This window comes from Mercenaria mercenaria, unplaced genomic scaffold (assembly GCF_021730395.1).
Source record: "Mercenaria mercenaria strain notata unplaced genomic scaffold, MADL_Memer_1 contig_777, whole genome shotgun sequence".
Classification (NCBI taxonomy): Eukaryota; Metazoa; Mollusca; class Bivalvia; order Venerida; family Veneridae; genus Mercenaria; species Mercenaria mercenaria.
Window position 1 is genome coordinate 1 of NW_026463678.1, and position 19,354 is coordinate 19,354.

At 33.8% G+C, this 19,354-nt stretch overlaps 1 protein-coding gene across 1 annotated transcript; it reads right to left on the reverse strand.

Annotated features, from left to right (window-relative positions):
* Positions 1-213: 213 nt before the first annotated feature.
* Positions 214-11,855, reverse strand: LOC128554826 (uncharacterized). The gene is made up of 6 exons (XM_053536136.1): positions 11,589-11,855; positions 7,971-8,609; positions 6,543-6,851; positions 4,822-5,017; positions 4,567-4,631; positions 214-1,226 (listed from the first exon to the last, which is right to left on the reverse strand). Exons 2-6 carry the CDS (start codon positions 8,563-8,565, stop codon positions 214-216), a joined length of 2,178 nt encoding a protein of 725 aa, XP_053392111.1. The 5' UTR covers positions 8,566-8,609; positions 11,589-11,855.
* Between the last annotated feature and the right edge of the window lie 7,499 nt (positions 11,856-19,354).

Below are 19,354 nucleotides of genomic sequence, written 5' to 3' on the forward strand. Positions count from 1 at the left end.
CCAATGTCTTCATTTCCATTACAGTAAATCCAAGGCTTCTCTTTATCCGAGAAAGATATATCTTTTTCATCGATATCAAAGTCTTCTGCTGACTTAACTGTAAAGAGAGGGCTCCCTTCTTCCATTTTCTTGCGCAATGTTGTTGATGAACCGAAATCAAATACTGCATAAGAATTTTGAAATGCATCTTGTAAACCATGATAGTCGAGAAAATCAGTTGTTTCCATTTTTCCTGCACATATTATTGGATAAAATATCTCCAGTAAGTTCATAAGTTAAATGCTGAACGAGATCGAATGCTGAACGGTAATGTCTAAGCGTTTCTGCATCGAGAATTTGTCTCTCCCTAATAGCATCCTTCAACTCGAGCTTTGCGGCCTCAACCCTATCTCTTTCTATTTCAACGATATCACAGTTTGGGCTAGCTTCATACAAAAAGAACACTTCACGCTGCGGCCCGTTTGGAGGAAACATTGCAGAGTAGAATGAATCTGCTAAATGTTTATCAAACGGCACAATATCAATTTCTACCACAACTGAATTTTCGCCTGAGACGTGTATAATATGTACTGGTCTCGTACATCGTATTATATTTTTTTGTAGGTGATTGTTCAGGTGGCCAAAACATCTCCTTATACCATTCAGAATGATTTGATCCATGGATTCTAAAAGAGTCGTCGTATTTTCACAGCCAATAATGTATCCTTTCTTTCGCCCTGTTCGTTTAATACCGAAATGTATTGTTCCATTTTTCCTTGCATTCAGACAAGCCGAAATAAATCGCACTGTTTTCTTCACAATATAATGTGTCGTCAACCTTGAAGACTCGGGATGGACGAATTCGTGTGCGGGAATATTCTGATCGCCTCCCAAACTATAACTTACTTCACATTTTTCATATGTTCTGAGGCACGGCTTGTCAAACTTTCGAAGTGACCCTTCAGATTGTACAGTTACTGTTGTTGATTTTATTTGATTTTTGATATGCGTTTGCAGACGCTGTAGTTGTTTCTTTATACCGAACGGTAAAAGTTTAGATCCTAAATAATGAGCAAAACATTCGTTCAGCTCCTCATTGGTCAATTCACTAAATGTTTCCATTTGAAGAGCTTCGCCTTTTATGGCACTGGTTATCTTCTCACAGATATCTTCGCCAATAGAGCGGAACTGACTTCCCATGTAATTTGCATAATCTTCAAATGACATTGCTGCAACACTAACTTTATCTGAAAACAAATATACAGCTGTGAATTTATCTTTTGTTCAAAATATTAAATGGCAAACATTCAAGTGCGAGCCTCTAGTTAAAAGTGGATTTGAAAATGTGCATGTGAGAATAATTTTGCAACTTCAAACATTGATGATATGACCGTAAATGTTTTTTTTTGTTTACCAGACGATCCAAGTTTGTTTCCGTAATTGTGCACTGGATAAAACAATTGGTTATTTGCCTTGAGGCATTTCTAGCTAGTTTTATAAGAGTGGATTGATTACAACATGAAACTGAACTTCAACACAAGATAATATAAAGTTTATTCGCATATTGTAAACGATTATTTAGGTATATCCTTAATATACTTTAGACTATTTTGTGAAAATTATTGAACTTTTACAGGTGTTAAATATGATTAACACTTTTTGTGAAATCAGAGTTTAACAATTAATTATATCGTTTACTAGTTTTTATTATCTTTTAACCATCTACAGTGCCTAAATAATTTTGAGATATGGCATGTTTAAACAGTAAATATACAGTGCGCATATAGTAATTTATATTTCGTTTTGTATAGTTTGTGTAACATGTTTCGTGCTTTTTTAATCGATAAAGCCGTAAATGTTACGTCCTTGAAATCAGCATACTTGAAACGTTAAAATTTACAGTTATCAGTGAAAGGTTTCAAACACAAACTTAATGTACGAATGTGATTTTACTTGCTGATATGTTTTCGTAGGTAACATTATTTAACCTTCAAATGAAATGAAAACTATCTAAGACATAATGAAACATATTTTTTTTCAAAAGTGTTTCTGTTATGTAACAGCGGGCAGTTAACATAACCATGTTCCTGGATTCTGTACCAGGACAAACCTGTTCTCCGCAAACCAACTTCCAATATAACAAGAGCTGTCGGAGGACACCAACGCTCGACTATTTAATAGCTTTGTCAATTGAATGAGCATTGAAGTCTAAAAAGGGGCATAATTTTGTAAAATTGCAAAACAGGGTAATGGAACAGGCAAGTGTGTGAAGTTTCAATCCATTCCCTAGTGGGTCCTAAAATACCAGCTTACATACAAAACCTTAAGCAAAAATTTCTAAGTCTAAAAAGCGGCATATTTTGTAAAAAATCAAAAAAGAGTTATGGATGTCAGATCATCACAGTGAACAATGTGTTATGTTTCAATCAATTTCCAGCACCAACTAAGATACCAGCTTACATACAAAAACTTAACCACAAACTGCTAAGTCGAAAAAAGGGGCATACGTTTGTAAAAATGCAAAGTCGAGTAATGCATGTCAGATCATCACAGTGAACAAGTGTGTGAAGTTTCAATCCATTCCCATTGGCGGGTACTGAGATACCAGCTTTCATATAAAATAAAAAAGTGGAAAACCACAGGTCGCCCAACACGACAAAAACGAAAATGTTGCAGGCTCGATAAAACCTTAATCAAAAATTCCTAAGTCGAAAAAGGACGATAATTTTGTTAAAAAAATACAAAATGGAGTTATGGAACCTGTCAGATCATCACAGTGAACAATGTGTGAAGTTTCAACCAATTTCCAATAGTGGGTACTGAGATACCAGCTTACATACACAAACTTAACCACAAACTGCTTAGTCGAAACAAGGAACATACGTTTGTAAAAATGCAAAGTCGAGTTATAGAATCTGTGCAGTGTAAGTCAGTTCATCACAGTGAATAAGTGTGTGAAGTTTCAATCCATTCCCACACGTGGTTACTGAGATACCAGCTTGCATACAAAAACTTAACCAAATCGGGACGCCGACGCAAGGAATTAAGTAGTGTTTGTTTATCCCTTACATTAAATACATAGAATTTTGACACATTAGCGTCTGACATCACTTCTTTAAATTTATTAAAGTTTGGCCACAGACAATAATAAGGTTTTAGGAAATGATTTAAAAAACATATACATAATATATATTTGAATAATTAGGGAAAATACTGTCAAATTTCTATCTAATAAAAACAACTTGTTGATGGCGAGGAAAACGAAAATGCGTGCACTGCAGTAAGAGTGAGTGAATGAGTGAGTGAGTGAGTGAGTGAGTTGGGTTTTACGGCGAACTGACACAAAATGGTCATATATCGCCGAGAAGAAATTATATTGAAAACGCCAACTGTAAAGCATACCCTAAATCATCTATGTAAAAATATCAATCATACCTAAAAACATTTATGTAAAAATGTAAAGCACACAAAGCATACCTAAAATCATTTATGTAAAAATGTAAAGCATATCTAAAATCATTTATGTAAAAATGTAGATCTATAACGTATGTGTTATGAACTGTACAGAAAACAAATAAATTTGTCCAAAGTAGAGGAATCATCGCAACCAATTTCCGAAACCTTACTTTTGTCAGTAGCTTAAAAACATACAATATAAGTATTAGAATCAGGAAATAAAACGTTTAAACGTTTTGCTTACTTTTAGCAATGCAAATACCATATGTTAGCCGATACTGTTTTACAAAGAATATCTGAAACAAGACCTGAACTCTTTTTACTCGCCCTGTCATTCCTTATATCACTGTTTTCTTGTATTCTTATATACCTGGTCGGGATACACAGGTAAAATTATGGAAGAAAAATCACAATTCTTTAAACCATTGCAGAAACTATATTTCTCATCTGTTTTGTTAAAACAGATATATGTTGTTTTGTTTTATCAATTTTCACATTTTAAGTCTTACACATGATACAAGTTTGACCTTTAGCCAAATGACCCTAAAATATCGGGGATATGAACTAGACAACCATCCTCTTACATCTGATTGTCATATATTAAAGCGTTTTCCGGCTATAGACACCCAGTCACTTTTTCTAATTGAATTGTGCTGAGTGTCTCCCAATTGCCCAAATAAAGAGGAATTTCCAATTCCAAATGACAGGTCTAAGCCTCATTCTCTCTTAGTGAAAAAAAACCCTTCAAGACCACCCTTACAACTTGGTCGTTCATTAACCATACACAATTATGCTATGAGCTATGCGGACTCTATGACTACGAATTCTCAAGCAACTTATATAAAAAAACCCACAAAGTTTTCAGCTTTAGGCTTAAGGTCACTATCACATATCTTGATTAATTTATCGATTTTCCAATGTCCAAACACCAGTGGAAAATGCTTTTCCAATAATATGTAAAATTCCTCTATAATTCCTTGGTTTGTTTCCATGTTGTCCTTGTTTTCAAGAGCCATTGGTGTTATATTAAGATAAATGGGAATGAAAGGAGATGAGATTGATCTGTATAAATTGTATCCTAAACTTCTAGACGAAACACAAGTAAAATATACATTTACTCCACGTGCTTACCATCAATAGTTTTTTCTTTTTTGCCATCCTCGTCACTTCTCTTTTGTATAGATATACCTTCATACCTGCAGAAAATAACAATTTAAAAATATAAACAGTAAGGCATACTTTACATCTTTCTTTCCTTCGGCAATCATGGTTTTAACTGACTGAGGATCAACGATAAATAAATACATAAAAGAAATCAGTATCACTTTACATGTTACGAGCAAAACTAGTAGATACATTGTATATCAAATTAAACAAGACTCATACCAGCCATCTTTATCAGTGCATCCAAACAAACGGTCCATAGTCTCATTTAATAATGAAAATGAAACATCACAGCCTAGTTTTTCTTCTACATAGATATGCACAGCTTCGCATGTTTCTTCGCATGTTTCCATAACTGTTATCAGTTCATGTAGCACTTCTTTCAGTTTGTGTTCTTCCTGTTTCTTGATTTCATCGACTTAAACAGATAATGTGTTAAAATGCATGCTATGTGTGTATGACAATGAAATAAAACAATACGGTTGTACACACACGACATAATCCTCGCCATATTATAAATACAGTTTGATTAAACAGATGACATATTACAACGCATGTTTTGTTTGGATATATGATAGCGAAACAAAACAATAAGTGTTTACACACACTATAATTAATTCAATGTTTAAATGCAATTTGATTAAATGATTCAAGAAATTAATATATCTCAAACAATGATTAGTCATTGAATAAAATCATTGGAGTTTAGATGCGAAGGAATTCTATGACGAGGGCGAGATATAATGTTCAGAAAAATGAATTGTTGAATAATAATAATTGGAAAACAAATCGGGTAGTGTTAGAATTACATACAAAATATAGTAAATCTGGAATATTGATGCCCAAAGGGCAAAAATGCCGAGCTTTGTTAACACACCGCCTTAAGTAATAAAAGCTCCATACAAGCCAAATGTATAGCACCAGTAAGACTGGATAACGTTTGCCCTAAAATGCGACTTTGACAATTATGTTAGGGTCCGGAAATTTACTTTGGACACTCCGTTTCATTGTAGGTAACATTTATTATTTGAATATTTCAAAAGAACTGTCACCTGTTAGTCAAAGTTATTTTTCAGACAAAATTGGACGTAAACACGGACGAAATTATACTAACACACTAATACCAAACAGCCTAATTGATAACTACGTCAGCTCATCGTAATCAGGCTGTGTGTTGGCTTTGTGTACGAGTATGTTTGTGTGTGCGTGTGTGTGTGTGTGTGTGTGTGTGTGTGTGTTTGTGGTGTGTACGTCTGCTTGCTGTGGGTTTCGTTTTGGGGAAGCTGCGATTTTGGTACGTGGCATTCCCTGTTTGATATTTGTCTTTGTTTTTTTATTATAAAATGTTAAATGAATGTTATTCGACAGAATATTCTAAAAAGGAGTTCCTCATAAAGACATGAAAAATGTAATTAGACAACAGTTTAAGAGACAGACATATTCTCATGTTACTTTTAAAAAGATTTTTTTTTTCAGTAAATATAACTATGTTGAATTTGTATAACCATTGGTCTACCTTGTAATTTAAACGGAAATGGGAATCAGTATTTAATACTGTAAAGTTACCTGAAAATTATTTAAACGGCTGAAAGATAAGAAATGGATATCAAATATTCCTGTTTGATCTTTGCTCACCGAACTGCATTCATAGTGAAACGACATGAATGAAAGTTGCGTTCTATTTCAGGTAGCCGGGGATGTTTTTCGGGTATGTTGGTGGTGAGGTGGAGGTGGGGACGGGGGTTGGGATTGTAAAAATCAGTATGGGTATACACAAGACTTTGAAAGAGGAACAAGTAAAAAAATACTTATTTTCTGTAATGCATTTCTGCAATGAATCAAGGATCAGTAGCAAAAATACCCTGCCCATATGAATGCCGAGTATAAAGTCTACAATTATGATATAATCCATCAAAGAGTGGATGAACATAAGAATTACTGACCAGTTTCGCGGCCGTCCGTATTCTTTCCTTCAATGAGGTCTGCTAAATGTTGACCTTCAGCCCGAAGTTGTTTACAATATTTCAAAATTTGAATTTTTGTCCCATCTTTGATTAGAAACTCAATGAATGCAACTGCTTTATTGCATTCATATACGGTGTCCTCTATTCTCTTTACTACTTCTTCTGTTATAACATTCTGTTGTTGGAGAGTTTTCAGCATTTTCTGTACGTCAAAGCCTCGTGATATCTGCCTCGCCCATTTTGTTAAGTTGAATTTCAGCAATGTTTCACTGAATACCTCGTCTTCCACTATGCAAAATTACATTGAATATATTTTTTCTGTTAATAACTACGTTTCCCCTTTTCAAGTACGTGACCATTTTCAAAATTTTAAAAAACAAGAGTGCTATGATGGTCTTAACTCGTTAATCAGAGTTACAACGCTTAACAAGTAACAGATATGGTAAACTGTCTGGTAAGTCAATTTGCAATTTTGCAGAATCTGATTAGGAAATTTTGAAAGAAGGGGGCATATTTTATGACGAATCTTGTATGAATTTTCGAAATAACACATAAGATGTTGGTCGTGAATTTCGAATCTGTTTGAACAGTCTTTATGACTGGTCGTTTAAGAGACATTAAAGTTTTTATTGTATACAATATGCGAGGGTTGTTCCATAAATACGTTGACTTTCTCTACAAATTTGTTCCCGTTATGTAAAATTTAGTGTAAATGGTACCATTTATATCAAAAACATGCTCGCTTATAATTGTCAAAATAGAATGATATCGCACAGTACAGAACCTGAGGAGCAATCGACATTTGGACGTCTCAACTATATAGTCATAAATACAATTATATATATTTTTGCAAAAGAAAATCACATCAACACCGTGAATATATATTTATGACATTTAAGCGATGTCTCTGTAAAATGTAGTATCATCGGTCACTGGAGTTTAAAATGAACAACTTGTCTTGGCAAGTCACAATAACGTCACACAAGGCATCAGGCTACCTTTTGTTTTGGAACGACCCTTGTATAGATACAGTGACCACGCCCTCGAGTTGCCATGTGTTTGAACAAGGAATCTTGATAGAGAGTAGCCCAAGAAAAATTTCTATAAGATGATTTCAAAATCGGACCAGTATTTATTGGCAGTCATGTCATTGATGTAAACAAAGTATCTAAAGAAATTTGGCAGCGGTTCACCTGAAATCATTTCTGTAAAAATATCTTAAAATCAGGCAAGCTGTTTCTTGCAATTATCAAGTAATCAGTCAATGTCAGTTACACTTTAACCTTTATTCCTGACAAGCAAAGTAGAAACAGACTAAAATGGACGAGCAAATGGTTCGATTACTCTATACCATCATCTGTTGGTCAAAACCTATCGCAAATTGTCTCTGATTTGTGTTACACATACCTTCTCCGTTTTCTTCCTTATGTACGAGAACTACACGCAACTGCTCCTTGTTAAACTCCATGATGTCGAGTTTGGAGTGTATTCTGACGCATGCTCTCTGCTTTAATTCATCAATACAGGCTTTCAAATTATTTTGGCTAGTCACTTTAAGAGATTTTGCAAGTGTCATAATATCATTGCTAGTTTCTGTAAATAACTTATTGTCACTCAGGCGACCGGTACTATTATGAGCAAGTGCGTTTCTATGTTCTCTCAAAGTTTCTATTAACGTTTTTTCTCTTGGCGTAATGTTAATCATATGTTTACATTTTGCAAGTAATATCATCGTTAACATTGTTAAATCCATGTTTTTTGAGTCTGGATTGGGGGATTTCAATAACTCTTCCTGTGATTGTGTTACATATTTCTTTCCCAATAAGTGGATTTGGCAACTTCTTAGGTATCTTTCTAAACTGATATTATTCATTGATAACTTGTAATCTAGAAGCTCTCGCAGTACATCCGTAACACATTCATACTGCAATGAGATGACACGGTGGAATTCATTCCGGCCTTCTTCATCCGTCGTTTGTTGAGACGTTGGTGTAGACGCCATAGTTTTTAATTAGTAATAAACTAAATAATGAGGTAAAAATAGACCTGAAAATAAAAAGAAATCAGTCGTTTTGGTAAAATACATGTACGTGCAATAATTCAAAAGCAACTGAAATAAGCTTCAGCAATAGAAACCCATCTAAGAAAAACTTGTTCTCGATATTCATGGAAAATATACAGAGATTTTAGCAGGTTTCGTGATTGACTTCATTTTATGTACAAATGTTTAATAATAACTTGCTTATAACAGACAACTCGTGGATTATGTTCGTTACAATTCACTGCTTGTTTGACATTTATAGGATCAATTTCTCTTGATCAGATGCATGGATCGATTTCACATTAACATAGCTCTAATTTTTGATACCTTAAATACAGGTCGAGTTCAATTTCAGTAACAATCAAAGTAATTAATTTATAGCGGGCAAAATAATATTATGTTGAATGTTAACGAAGGAAGTATTCATCTATAATTGAAATGGTCACTCTAAAATGATGTGAACTTTTGGCAAAGCTGCACATAATCTCATAGAAACCAAAATTAAATAGTCTTGGAAGGAAATGACTCTGCCACAGAAATTTAAAGATCAATTAAAGCTTTCAGCTCTCGCAGCGCAGCTTTCTTCTTACTTCGTAACGACCATATTTTGCTGTTCTGATTTTTGTTTGTATATGGACCGATTCTAGCCCTAAAAAGCATCATTATTGGAATCTGATATATGTCGGTCTTTTTGCATATACATATACATGTTTCTACAAGACTGGACAAATTTGCCATACGTTCCACTGAATTAGAGCGAGCGAAACAAATATAATTATCCAAGTAATGAAACAGCCTTTCGGATTGCCTCTTGTACCGTACCAGCTATTGTAATTAACTAGCAAACTTTTTCCAAAGGCAGCAAGAGATTGCACACTCAGGTAACGCCTTGTCCGTAAAATAATCCCCTCCTAATCTGAAGCCTAATAATTTCAAAATCATATTTACGCAAAGGCGAAAGGCAGATCTGATTCCCACTTTGGCCATTTCATAATATTGCCCTAAAGAAAGAATATCTCCAATATCCTGTCTTGTACTGAATTGTACTGAGCTGAGGAAGAAGCCGTATCAATAAAATCATTCAAACTTGAACCCTGCGGGAAGGAAAGACGATTTATAAGCCTCGACCTACCATCTGTTTTGGCCGAAAGACTTATCGTGCATTGCCTGAAATTTTGAAAAAGCATTTCTTTACCTGGGACTCTATAGCGCTGGTTTTGTAATCGAAATCCTTTATTAGAACCCTCTAAAATACAGCTGCCACTTATATATTTGGATATAAAGAAAGATAGACAAGTAAAAGTGCTAAATTTATTGGAGTTTTGCGAGAAAATGGAGGTCTAAGTGACCCTCATGATGATGTCGATTTTGGCTACCTAAAGATTCCACGAGGTCCAAGTGACGAGAACGATATTGATTGGTATTTACGTGATTCTGAAAAGACCTGCTTTCTAGAGTGCTTCCCATTACAACGGCGACAGTTATATGCGTATAGACAAGCCAATTTGGTACAAACACCTTGAAAACTAAAGTAATATTTTCTTGCGCGCGATATTATAGACACCAACAAGGCTGAAATGGTCAGACAATACATTAATCATGAGTTCAAAATCTAATTAACATCCAATACAATAAATATAATGAGCAATTAAAAATAATGATCGAACATGGCCAAATGGGCTAAACACAGTGTATCAACGTACATTAACCATAAATTCAAAATACGGTTACCACCCAACACAAGGTATATAATCGGCAAACTAACTTTTATTTTTGAAATGATCGAACATAGCCAAATGGTCGAATATACATAAATCATAAATGCGGAATCCGTTTATCATCCAACACGATGGATATTATGGGCAACCATTTTTTATTAATGATAGAACATAGCCATATGGGCTAAACATATTTCATCAATAGACGCTAATCATTAATTCAAAATCCGATGACCATCCAACACAATGGATATAATGGGCAACCTATTTTTTTAACTTGACCGAACAAAGCCAAATTGGTTAAACACAGTTCATCAATATACATTAATCATAAATTCAAATACCCTCCAACACAGTCAATATAATCGGCAACCAATTATTATGTTTAAATGACTGAACATAGCCAAATGGACGGGACCCGGGATACTTTAATCAATAATTCAAAATCAAGTTACCATCCAACACAATAGATATAATGGCAATGCTATTAACTTATTTTAGGAAAGACCGAACATAGCCAAATGGGCTAAAACAGTTCATCATTAAGAAGTAATCACTAATTCAAAATCCAGCCATCCAATACAATGGATAATGATGGCACATCTTTGTCTATACATACAATCAGACATTACCGAATGGGCTAAAAAATTACGACCTGATAACAGTTATCCTTCTACAAATGACAATAAGTTATAACTTGCCACCATCCATATTTTGAGTAACTACTTTTTCTTTTCCTTTTTAGAAAGCCAACTTGCTCTATATTTATTCACTCATTCGATTGTTTTATCAACACAATTATTCGATATATACAAACCACACATAAGCCAACAGGACTTAAAACGATGCAAGAAATTCGAACCTACTTATATTCAATTTATCCGACTTATTAGAGTTAAATGTATATGTGATATAGAAGTATATTTACTTCACTTTATTATAAGGTATGCTTTTCAGCGAGATTAAGTCTGATAAAATTGCTTAATAAACCCTCTGTTTGTAAACAAAGTCACGTGATAAGCAGGTATCATGAATAATAAAACTCTTCAATGCGTTTATACTACATATCAATTCTGCATATAGTGCAACAGACTACATGAATAACTCGCCGCTTTGTTGCTACACTGCTAGCATGTATGCTTACACACGTCTATTTTTAACCCTGCATTACAAAGGAATGCATTTGTATCAAAATGCGCTGGGGAAACCACATAAATAACTTCATTAATTTACAAGACATATAACCAATTTAATAATTCATATTACCTTCGAATATTGACTTGCTCTTTTACCTCTCGTTTAAATGTATAGTTTCAAGTCACACAAAAATAAACACCTCAATACTCCAGCCTCCAGGAATAAATTGTAGCAGGTCACAAAATTAATAGTCATTTTGATAACTGCAAAGTATAGCAGAAAAGCTATTAATCAATTTAATGTTTAAGTTCTTCGGTAATTACACAGATATATCCGTACAATAAATACAATCTAAATTAAAAATTAGCAAACAATATCAGCCTACCTCCCTGCTATATAAAATGCATACCTGACAAATCACTTAACAAAATCTCAAAATAAGAATGATTGATTACGTCCATATATTAAACATCAGCAAGTATAAACAACCGAGGATTCCTTCGATTAGAAGCAAAAACAACCCTAGCGTTTATTTGCAAACGACCTTTTTCTTCCATGTGCAGAACTGAAAGGACCCAAAAGGAGATGAAATCGCAACAAGTATATTAATATGCCAACAAGACGTTAGCTATAACGGGTCCTTACAACAGGATTGGAGCTGCTTCAGTAACCGGGTTTGAATGGTTAACATCAAAAACACAATATATACAGTTACCAAAACAAATAAATTGATAATAACCTAAGAATACGAATTATTGAAAAACTGCAGTCAAGTGATGGAAAAGAGGACCTATAGGCATCAAATAAAGAGAAGTAATGAAGCGGCATATAAAATATAAAGTAAGGCATATAATATTAAGTTATGTATCACTAAGTATTACAATTCAGAAACTGTATTCATCAAAAAGATGAACAATATTTAATCGTTGAAACAAGGAAGTTTTACGCGGTAGATTATCGTTATCATTATTATTGTAAACAATGTCAACTGATAAAATACTGTAATCATCAACTTTGCAGTTAGTGCTGTTCAAATGTGTAGTAACACCACTTGAATATAAATGCTCGCTGGATCTTAATGCCAAATTTAGGACTGTCCAGACGTTTAGAAACCAGTTGTGGTGTTATGACACGCGGGTGTCGGACATCACTTGTAATTTTATCGGTAATTTTGATATAATTACAGACACGGAAGAGGGAAATAAATTCCGTGTTAGATAAAATAAAATAAGCAGTACATGTCTCATATGCATGATGGCAATAAGACCACAACTAGGTACCTGTGTGGAACCACCGACTTCCTATAAGCCAGTTTGATGGGATCCTTGAGGGGGCGGGGAAGGGCTTGTTGTGCTCTCCCCACTTACATAAAATTCTGGTCCCGCCCTTGATTTGTCATCACATCTTTATTGGAGTGTTGCCAAGTTTGGTAATTTCTACACATTAAAATTAATTTTGACGAAATGCCTTGAATTGGTAATATGAAGATTCATTCGGTTCGATTTTCTTGCAACGCCCATGGTGTAAAGGCTTTACCTAACTCCACCGACGCCATCATGTGATAAAAGTGATAAAAATGGTTTTATACAGTACAGATATCATTTTAATTTTATTGATATTCCAGTATTTCACAGGAATCTATAAAAATACTTAATATTAAGAGTTAAAATAGAAATAAGAAAAGAACATTCAATTTGTAGAAATGTCGATTAATTGAGTTTAGGCCAAAGGCAGATGATAACTTTCGAATGTAGACCGGACTTATGTTTAGGGAGAGACAATTCCAGTAACAAATCGTTTTTTGAAAAAAAAATTAGAATTGTAATGCGTAAGAGATTGTCATTTTCCCAGGCTTCTATCATATAGGGTTGGTCAGAACTCAGCATTTACACATGCTACAAGTACAAAACAATTTAGAAACATCCGCAGATATATTCATACGGCGGCGCACATGGAACCTTTAATGAAAAGCGGCGTACGGTCCCCATTTAAAAAATAGGTTTGCTCTGAACGAGAAAAAATGGGCATAACTATCTTAGGTTATGGAGCCTGCATATCACAGGAAATGCCAAAGGTCAAAATTTAAAATGCAGGCAATATATCCAAGTAGTGAGAATACCTAGAGCTATGAAAACGGGAGGGATAGAATATCCTAAGCCTGAAATCCCCATTTTCAGGTAAATAATGTAGGAAAATTTTGGCAACTTAAAGCCTGAAATTAGGAACAGTCCTAAACAGTCCCAGGCTTGATACCAGAATGAAGGAGGGTTGGGTAGACTATTTCGGGGGGGGGGGGGGGGGGGGGGGGGGGGGGGGGGAGCTAATGCAGCAATATTTTAGTATTTAAACACTAAATCCTCCCATTTACTAGGTTTTAAGAGAAAGTCATTTTTGTCATTAACTGAAGTTCCACAAGTTACCCGAAGAAATGTTTGTATTCTAAATTATTCATTTAATATCAAGATATAGAAATTATATATTTTGTTATCCATTCTTTGGTCTAAGTTTTCAAGAGTTGTTCTTAAAAAGAACAGTTGCAGTTTATGCATGCTTAATACTGAATTCTAAAGGGATTGAAACAGTGAAAATTGTGGTTTTCGATTACTTTAGGTTACTTATATGTGAACAAGCCTTGAAAAGGGCATTTTGAGTAGAAAGTTTTATTAGAATGCAAGATCCATCTAGGAAGTGATGATGAAGATACTTTTGAATAGTTCAAAGGCCAAGTACTGCATTCTGGTGAGCCTTTGGGATAAATTATCAGTATGGTCTAATAATATTTTATCAAACGATGGTGCCCCCTCCACTATTTCCATGTTCTTACGCCATTGTATACAGTATTATATATAATAGATAACGGTTCAGATACTAAAAATATCAGTATGAATTATTGCAAAATACGTCACACAGATTTAATAAATTCAAATCGGTCTCGCACACTTCTTCTGCAGTGGTCTATATTGAAAAATTGATGGAAATGCTGCCCTTCCTTAAAGATGGAGAAAAAGTGTTATGATTTCTATTATAACATATTAATATAAAAGATTTTCAGAGAAAGTGATCGGTTTTAAATATGACTTCGAGCCAGATTTTTAAGCTCGATTTGGAAGTCAAACTATTTTCATCAAGCAAAACCAGATTGAAAATTAAAAAAAAAATCCAGGTCCCCCAAATATCAAATGTTAAGCCCTTTAGAAATACGTTATATTAAATAATATGACTAAATCATATCTATTACTTTGTGTAGACCTAGATAGTATCTATGCGTATACTGGCCGACTAATTCTAACAAATTCACTTCGAATAAGTTCAATACTAGTATTTTTTACAATGCACAATGTAAACAGTCAATAAACATAATACAAAATACGACAGAAAATCTTGTTCCGAACAGAACAAAGTCACTAAACCTTTAGTGAACAGTTTGGGGTTTGAAACAAAAACCAAAAAAAAAAAAATAAAAATAAAAAAACACCCTAAACAATAAAGATCCATTAGACATAACCAACTATATAAAACAAAAGTTACATGATCGAAGGTAAAAGTGCAAAGTGTCTGTCCCTTGAAATTATGAAATATATGTTCATTTTTATGCATGTGACTCGCCATTGTGTAACCGAAACAATATATTTGGTGACGATTCTAATCTAGAGATAATGCAAAACAAATCATGCTGTTCTTTCTAATCGACAAATGTGTCAGACTCTATGAATTTGAACTCGAAAGCGTCAAAATAAATTAATAGAAGGCATCTCATTCTTGTAAAACAGCTTAATCCTTAAAAGGGATTAGCCCACACATTTCAGGCAAAAATTTGTAACCTGGTCAGGTTTTCCGTCTATTTCAATTTCCTATTTGTTGCTTTTAATGGTTTTATACCTGTTTCGTTTGTTTACCTGTGTTGGATGAGTTATCGTTCTTGAGCTGATACAGGTGTGTCTCACTCCCGCGTTTTACCTGATTTGTTGTCACCTGGGTAGTTTTCTACACAGTCTTTGCTGACCACGGAGCTAGTCAGATGATTTGGTCATAGTTTGTTGGTCGTTGCTACATATATCTTTGTGGCAGGGTTCTGTATTACTTCAGTTTCGCTTCTATTTGTCTTTAATATATTTCTTGCAAAATGATGTTAACAGATGAGCTATGCTTTATTTGTTAAAATGATATGTATTACGTAACATATGTACTCTGTCATGTTCATTTCGAATTTAAGATGGCTGCCTTGTTGATTTAATAATGCATTGGTGAATGGTGCAATCACATGTTCATATCTATGTTCACACTAGATTTGCTAATTTACAGTAACCAGGTTTACAGCCAGCACGTTAGATGTGTGTGACAGAGAGGTGACTTTGAACAGTGACAGTGGGTTGTGTGTGTTGGTCTTGGTACAACCAGTTAGTCTGATCCACAGCTGGTAGGTGAAATTACATTGTATTATTGTTTTATATTTGTATGTACATTTTTCTGTAACTGTTGAATAGTCTTGATCACTTAGTGTTTTATTTAAGTGCCTAGACCGCTGACCACAGTATGCATGTAAGAGTGATAGTTTGTAATTGTATTAACAGTAAGAATATTTGACAAGTATATATGCTGTGTTTATAACTGTAGGTATAAATGTATTTGAAGCTGTTTGGTTAAGAATATATGTTTTGTTACAGGGCTACTTATTTGAATACATCTCTACCACAGTGCAGATCAGTTGTTGTAGTGCTTAGAATCCGCACCGCTGAATGCAAGCCGGTGTGCAGTGACTTTCTTCTAATTACGTACTACCCAATAAGGTCTCCTGGGCTCAAATAAATTTCTCGCAAAAAGTTGTAAAAAGTGAGTACTCTGACAGTAATTTTTATGTTATGTAAAATCACCAAATATTGTGTATAATGTAGTAAACCGTTGCAACGCTTAAAAAATGCAGAAAATTTACACTATTCTTGCAATTTTTGCCAATATCTAACTTTTATTTTCACCAACTTTATCATTTTCAGTGTCATATATAAATTCTATCTTCACTTGGTGAAAAATTCACACAAACTGTGGGTGAGTAGCTTTCAGAAAACAACTGTTGGTGTAGATTTTATGTGTCAATATATTTTCAGAGAAAAAGAAAAACGAACAAATGCGTATATTTTGCCTTACACAATATTAGTAGAAAAAAAATACTATATGAATTGAATATAGACCTTACCACGAAGACATGTCAATCCAGTGGATTTTACATCATGATGTCTTTTGCATTACAAAGTCCATTTTCAGAAAACAGCTTACCGTTGATTTTTTTATGTGTCAATATATTTTCAGAAAATAGAAAACGAACAAATGCATACATTTTAACTTACACGATATTTGAAGAAAAAATACTATATATATTGCATAATAGAACTTACCATGTGGACAGGTCAATCCAGTGAATGTTACATAATCATGTCTTTTGTATTACACGTGATAACACATGCACACTACATATTTAAGAATAACAGTAGCATCGATAAGGCAGATGACCTAATTATTTGCTTTCTGATTTCTTGAAAGAAAACTTTTTACAAAATTATAAGCGTTAAGAAAATCCATTTCGAAAGAAGAAAATGCATTGACATAAAAATAGAATCACTCTGTCTACATCACACGATCGTATACGATCACATGATGCGTGTGTTATCGGTTTTTGTGAAAACAAGATTACAAATTACATAAAAGCGGTACGATTTGTGTTTATCAGTAGTATGAATTTTTAAAGGTTGTCTATCTGATTAACTGATATGTTCCATTCAGTCAGTATGGGAACTTCCCGTTTGGGAAAAATATGGAGTTTTACCTACTTGTATGTAATGAAAAAAAAAAAACAAGTACAATAATGATGAAGCAAGGAACAAGTCTTAGATATAGTACTAAGTTTCTCCATCTAAGATTGATAAATAAGTCATTAAATGTTATTTTTTGTTTGTTTCACATCAATGATTAACATTCATTTGTATTAATTTTAGGATATTAAAAAGTGAGTTAGTTACAAATCAACCAAAACATATTTTAGATATTTAATATCTGTGGCAGTTTGTAAAATGGTCATATTCCATGTGATTTGATATTGAAATGTTTATGTTTCTATGTTCCTGTGTAAAGGACAAATGCTTTGAAGTGAAATCTTTATCATTCAGAATCCAAGGGGAAGGGAGCACGCGAACAACAGTTATTAGTTCACGTCATAGCCTCTACCCCACATGTTTTTATTTCATTTTCGATGCGGCTGTTAATAAATCAGCCTCTACAGATAGTCTACAGGTAGAAAAAGAAAATGAATATGTTAGCAACTATATGTTATAACTACATTACTCAAGTGCATAATAAGATTGGTCAGTTGACATATTTTCTAAACAAACATTCATGCAATATAGCCGACTTAAATATCCGAGTTAGATCAGTTGGACTACCTTTAAACACCGTATCAGTTGATCAATTTCGTTTTGCTATTCATTTATTCAGGTAGATTATATTTCTTACGTTTGTTACATTACACCGACACCGCCTCCTTAAAACATACGCATTTAAGTGTGGTTATTTCTTTATAAACTTCACAGAGCGTTGCGAATCATAGTATCGACGATTAAAAAATATAAGTTATAATAGTAGTAGATAATGAACTTTTTTATACGTTTTGTCCTGATTGTTTTATTTTATTTGAATGGAATGCAAAACAGAGAAAATATTACGTGACTGAACAGAGCATGGTGTTCCGTTAGAACCAGCGCCTGCTCCCCGTAATGCATGGTCACAACACGACAGACTGACAGTGGTGTCAGTCCGTCGTACCGTGTGTATCATTATGTAGATAATTAGTATACTCACAGCGCATGCGTATATTTTATACACACCCAGCTTGAGATGTTGTTTCAGTAGTTGTTAAGGCGTAAAAAAAAAATGTTTGTTTCCGGTATCCCGACCTACCCTAAATTTTTGGCCCGACCCTAAATGTTTTTATGGCCTTGGAGAATATTTTTTTCAACTTTTTAACAAAAAGATGCAAAACTGCACTTTTTATGCTTTAAACATGGCCAGTGATGTTAGAAATCAACTTACTGATGCTCTAAAGGCATAACCCCCTTATTTGTAATCATTTTTTGACAAAAAAATAATTTCCGAAAAGTCTCCCTTAATAAAAAAAAATTTTCCGACCTACCTACCCTAATTTTTTTTAGCATGTTACCGGAAACAAAGAATTTTTTTTTAGGCCTAAGGCGCACGCATATAATAAACATATACTTATAGTAAGAATACTGTGTTGGTCATTCTTTACAATAAGACACCGTGGCGCTTTTTTTATCGTAGACTTTCTGTCGTGCTTCAAAATTGTAGTCTCACCATCGTACTATTACGCCTCGCCATCGTACTGTCGCGCTTCACCATCTTTTTTATTTTTTACTTAAGGACCGGACCGACTTTAATTAAACTCTGTATTTTATATAATTGGAACACTTTTCGGCACGGATATTAAGGAAACGAATTTCACCAGATATTATTTAAATGAATATCACCCGGTAGCTTTTATTCAAACGAATTTCATTTAAGATTACACGGGACAGTGTCACACAAACAAATATCATCTGACATGATGATATTAGAATATATATAATACCTTAATACTGTCTAAAATGTACTATCTAAAGATAAGCTCCGTTGGTCTATGGCTATTTAACATTGTCTTGAGGGAGAATAAGAAAGAATATTAACCGATAGGGTGTTGTTTACCAAACGTAGAGATATTTATGAACAAAACAACCTCTGTGGAAAAATAAAGGATAATGTTTTTATATGTAATGTTTGAAAGAAAATGTTGTTGTTTAATTAGCGGCCATGAAACGTAAATTGTGTATTGTAGGCTAAAACTGATAAAAAAT